This window comes from Fukomys damarensis, unplaced genomic scaffold (genome assembly GCF_012274545.1).
Source record: "Fukomys damarensis isolate Sample0158 unplaced genomic scaffold, DMR_v1.0_HiC HiC_scaffold_33, whole genome shotgun sequence".
Taxonomy (NCBI): domain Eukaryota; kingdom Metazoa; phylum Chordata; class Mammalia; order Rodentia; family Bathyergidae; genus Fukomys; species Fukomys damarensis.
In genome coordinates this window covers 51,712,853-51,717,668 of record NW_022900945.1, presented here as the reverse complement: position 1 = coordinate 51,717,668, position 4,816 = coordinate 51,712,853, and the positions used below count along the sequence as shown (strand labels likewise).

The window sequence follows — 4,816 nt, the reverse complement described above, 5'->3', positions numbered from 1 at the left end:
GTTTTTTTTTTTTTTTTTTTAAACGTTTAAGACAGGGTCTTGCTAAGTCACCAGGTTGGGCTTGAACTTGGGATCCTCCTGCCTCAGCCTCCCAAAGTGCTGGCATTACAGGCATGTGCCACTATACCTGGCTTTGGGTCATTTTGTTTGTTTGTTTTTGTTTATTTTGAGACAGGGTCTCTGTAGTTCACGCTGGTCTTGAACTCATGGCAATCCTCCTGCCTCAGCCTCCCAAGTGCTGGCATTACAGCCACGTGCCACCATGCCCAGCAGGGTCAGTGTTTGAGTTTCCCTAAAGTCTAATTTTACTTCCTCTTAACTCTAGATTTTCAGGACTCACCTTTATGGCTTACTTCATGCAAATGACTTAGTATGTGTTCATAGGCTGGATTCTCAGTCTCACCTACCTGGAGAGGATGAAAGGAGTAAGATATTCATGGACAGGATGGGTTGCTGCAGCCCAGCCATCTTGGGAGGATGCCGGCCACGAAATAGGCCCAGGTAATGCAGAGGAAGTGGAGCGAGCTGGGAAGGACTGGAGGTCACTGACCTCGATTAGAACGCCCAGGACAGCCAGGCCCAGCGGCCTGTGGGCGGCCTCGTTCAGGCTGCTATAGGAATCCGAGTCATAATGAACGATGTGGAGCTGAGGGAAAGCAGGGGGAGTGGAGGCATTTAATGTTTCCTCGCCCCACCAAGGCCTTGACCCAAGCACCATCGTGACCCCAGCACGCTGTAACTGTCTCCCAAAGCTGGGTCTTATCACCCCAGGGTGACTTAGCAGTGTCCGACTCTTCCTTTGCCCGGCTCCAGCCACCCCTGTGTTGTCTTTGTGTCCTGGTCTGAGCTCTTTGTGCCCCGGTACCTCTGCAGCTGTGGCTTCGCTGTTGATCTGGTGCTCTGACCCCCCTGGGGATCCTTTCTGCCCCCAGTGCAGGTGGAGCTGGGCAGCTACATATTTCCGGGGCAGTCCGCCCAGCTCCAGGGTGGGGGGCAGAGAGAGCTGCACTGCGAGGAAAAGAGCAAGCAGAGGTTGGTTGGGGGAGGTGGGCCAACTCCACCTGCAGTTGCCCCTGTTCTTGGGAAGCTTGCCCCCCACCTCCCTCCTTCCTTCCCCAGTGGCACCCAGCTCCTCCGGTGCTTCTGTGCCTTCCTCGCCTCTTTTCGGTGGTGAAGTCAGTATTACGACACTAGCTGTCCTGTTGAGCTCGGTCCCCTGGCTGTGGGAGCCCTGATGCCCATTCTCGCGTCTTCAGGTTGGTGGACGGAGCTTTCTAAGACTCCGCAGGTTTTGAGAATATCTTTCCCCTGACTCCTAAGGTTTGGACTAGAGTCTACAGCTCCTCGGAGCCTGGGCTTTTACCTGTGTGGCCGTTATTATGCAGGTCCAAAGGCTCCACGCCAGGCTGCTCATATCCATGCAGCCGCAGAGCAGGCAGCTCAGGGTCGAACGTCACACAGTCCGTCTGGATGTCAATGGGGGACTGGGCGCTGCTTCCACACTCGGGGTAAGAGTCTGGCCAGTGGTCCTGACCGTGTGGGCCTGGTGGGGGTTACCACAGATATGTGTCCTGCCCTTAAGCCTCGGCCACCCTTCTGCACCCCTAGCGAGTACGCCGTCTGTGTAGAAGTGGAAACACACTCTGTCCACCCAGCTAGGCAGGGCTGGATGAAGTCGGACCCACGGACCTCATGTTGTGATTCCTCCCCTGGCTACACAGGGAGGCAGGGCTGGCTCCCAGCTACCCTGGCAAGTGGCAGTGATGGCCCTTTCACTCGCCTGTAGTTTGAGGACCAGAAAGCTGAATGAGGGAGGGAGGAGATAGGTAGAAAGCCTGAGTACCCAGAGAGGTAAGATTAGAGAGTAGGAGTACTAAAAAGAGAAATCAGTGGTCCTAGAGAGGTAGGGTCTCCTTGGGGCTCCCTGTCAACTGGTGCTGCAATTCAGGCGCCCTGACTTTCTGTCATTGGCGTCCTGCTCTCCCACTGGACCTTGCATTGGCTCTGGAGTTCAGTTTAGTCATTAATCAGAAGCTCAAAGGGATGGAGTTCCACCTCCCCCAAGGTCACAGACTGTCCCTCCAGTCTCTTCCTCACTCCTGACCTCAAGCCCTGTCCCCACTCCAGGCGTGGTTAGGCATCGGGATGATTAGGATGGAGAAGGCGGAAGAGGGCAGCTAAGGCCAGAGTTCATCTCCCCACCCAGTTTCCTTTCCACTCCACTCCCTCACTCCCACGTGGGACTTACTGGGGACTCAGCTGGCTTTATGCTGAATCAGGAGGTGTGGGATTTAATGATTAGAACAGGGTCTAGGAGTCACAGAGGCAGAACTCGGCACAGGGAGCCAGTGAAGGGAGGGGCCAGGGATCCAAGCTAAAGGAAACCTTTCCACCCACAGGGTGAGCCAAGCAAGGCACTGCAGGGATAGGGTTTCGGCAGGACTGCTCTCGTCTCACCTTCGTAGGTCCAGTGGTGACCTGCAGGGCAGAGGAGTTTGGGTTACCGCCCGGGCCGGCCCTGCCTCCCCCTGCTCCTCCCTCCACTCCGGCACTTCCCCAAGGAAGCCCTGAAACTGGACACCTCGGCAGAAAGGTCGGGGGCCCGAGTTAAAATCACCAGCCAGGCAGTGCTGGTGCTCACTGAGTAAAGGGGGAGGAGGAACGAAGAGATAAAGCCCGAGACTAAAATTAACCTGGACCCAAGTGTGGGTTTGCCCAGCTCTTAACTTTTCTCCACCCTGGGCCAAGTCACTGGCACTTGGAAGCGTGGGGTGGGTGCGTGGGGTGAGATGTGGGCAGCAGGCTCGAGAGAAAGGGACCAGAAGGAGGAGGGAAAGAAGCCGAGCGCCCGGAGTGGAAGACTGCTACTGAGGGACCGAGGGCATTGGTTATTCCTGTGCCTGGGAGCTCTGCTGGAAGGAGAGCACTGAGCTGTAAATGAATATTTCAGCCCTTCCTTTCTGCTCCCAAGAGCGCTAGAGGAAACTGCCCATGGGGGGTCCACGCTAGGTTGAGGGTGGGGGTGGGGACGGGCAGCCGGGCTGGCAGGGGCAGGAAGAAAGTGGAGCATTGTGTGAGGGAAGGAGAGCTGCCAGCTGGGTCACATGCTGGACTCACGCCGTCCCGTCTCTGGCTGAAATGCCGGGGGTCGGCCGGTCCGGGCCCCACCTAGGCCCAAGCTGCTTCAGGGAGAGGAGGGTCCACGCTAGGTTGAGGGTGGGGGTGGGGACGGGCAGCCGGGCTGGCAGGGGCAGGAAGAAAGTGGAGCATTGTGTGAGGGAAGGAGAGCTGCCAGCTGGGTCACATGCTGGACTCACGCCGTCCCGTCTCTGGCTGAAATGCCGGGGGTCGGCCGGTCCGGGCCCCACCTAGGCCCAAGCTGCTTCAGGGAGAGGAGAGGATGTTCACTGTGATATTTAAATTGCCAAAAACGTTGGAAAGAAGTCCTAAATTTCTTTCCCTGTCTCGGTCATTCCCTCCAATCCCTTAGACCTGTAAGACGTCTTGGATCCCACCCTTGCTCCGCTCCTCAGCTCAGACAACTCTTGGAAGCGGCCTCCTTTACCAGCTTGGTCCCCTCCCTCCCAGCTCTAGACCCAGTTCTGGGAAGGTGCCCTTCTCCTGAGATCCGTGACATGCTGAGTCTACAGCTTTTCCTCCTCTTTCCTGTCCTTTCTCCTCAGATGAAATCTGTGGCTCTGTTTGGCTGTCCCCGTCATCCTTTTGCACCCTCTGCTCTCTAGACACCGTGTCCCCCTGTTCTTCCAAGAAATGAATTCCACACCTACTATGCACTACTGTAGATACTGCACCAGACACAGGAAATGCCACTTTTGTGTTTCCTGTGAGGTGCAGTGGTCTCTGGGGATGCTTCTGTACACCTTGGCCTGTCTCCCAAGAATCCCCCATCTCCTGGGAGCTCCTGGGAGTCCCGCGTAAGCTGTGAGGGGCCAAACAAAGGTTGAGCATTATTGCTGTTGCTTGGAGGGGAAAATTGGGAAATGAGTCGCTCCACAGAGTTGAGGGGCCTCTGCTGTGAGGTGTTCCCAGGGCGGGGCAGTTGTGGTGGAGAATTGCCCCTCCCCAGCCACCAGTCCTGGATCCCTTCACTCTTTGGCTCCTTAATCACAGACTTCATAAATAAAGAAAGCCAGGAGGGTGGCCTGGGACGGGAGCTTTGAGTGAGCAAGGCTCGAAAGGTAAAAGAGGAGGCGAAGGTCTCCGCCATACTTTCCCCCATCCAGAGCCCGAGTCCAGCCCGAGGCTTTCCTCTACCCGCCCTCTCCAGGCACACATGGCGACATGTGGACATTAGCCCAGACGGACACACAGACATCCAGTTGTACCTACCCCCATCGGCAGCCAGGATCCCAGTCACCTCTAGCAGGAGGGCGAAGAACAACATGGTATCTCCTCTGAGGGACACGGGGACCCGAGTTTGGGGACCAGAGAACTAGGGCAGGGAGAGGGAGTGAGGAGAGAGGGAGAGGTTCCTGGCCGTAGGTGTGTTAATCTCTTTTCCTCCTCCTACCTCTGTCCCTGCAGAATGTGATTTTCAATTGGGTACCGTGGGTTCCTGGGACCCAGGATAAATCTCTCGTCTCTCTCCCTCTCCCTCTCTCTCCCTCTGTCCCCTCTCTTTATCTACCTCTGCAGGCTCCACTCCTCCGGCTGGCCCACGGCTTCACAATTGCCTCCGGCTTTTAAGGTGGCTCTGGACGGGTGCACGGGAGTGGGGGCTGGGCTGCCGGCGGGCAGCGCCTTAAATAGCCGGTCAGGTCGCGGGGTGGCCCTGCCAGGAGCTGCGCGAGCTGCT

The 4,816-nt window shown here is 56.9% G+C and overlaps 1 protein-coding gene across 14 annotated transcripts in view; it reads right to left on the bottom strand.

Annotated features, from left to right (window-relative positions):
* Positions 1-4,810, bottom strand: part of Ca14 (carbonic anhydrase 14) — a 6,762-nt gene extending 1,952 nt beyond the window's left edge. For 5 of the 14 annotated variants that reach the window (XM_010616370.2, XM_010616377.3, XM_033758129.1 and 2 more), the window contains exons 1-5: positions 4,649-4,810; positions 4,351-4,453; positions 2,458-2,478; positions 1,364-1,543; positions 408-1,008 (exon numbers count right to left, since the gene is read on the bottom strand). In XM_010616370.2, the coding sequence (XP_010614672.1) occupies positions 408-1,008; positions 1,364-1,543; positions 2,458-2,478; positions 4,351-4,405 (857 nt within the window). In that variant the 5' untranslated portion in view covers positions 4,406-4,453; positions 4,649-4,810. The other 9 variants (XM_010616374.2, XM_010616379.1, XM_010616378.3 and 6 more) reach the window with 6 other exon arrangements.
* Between the last annotated feature and the right edge of the window lie 6 nt (positions 4,811-4,816).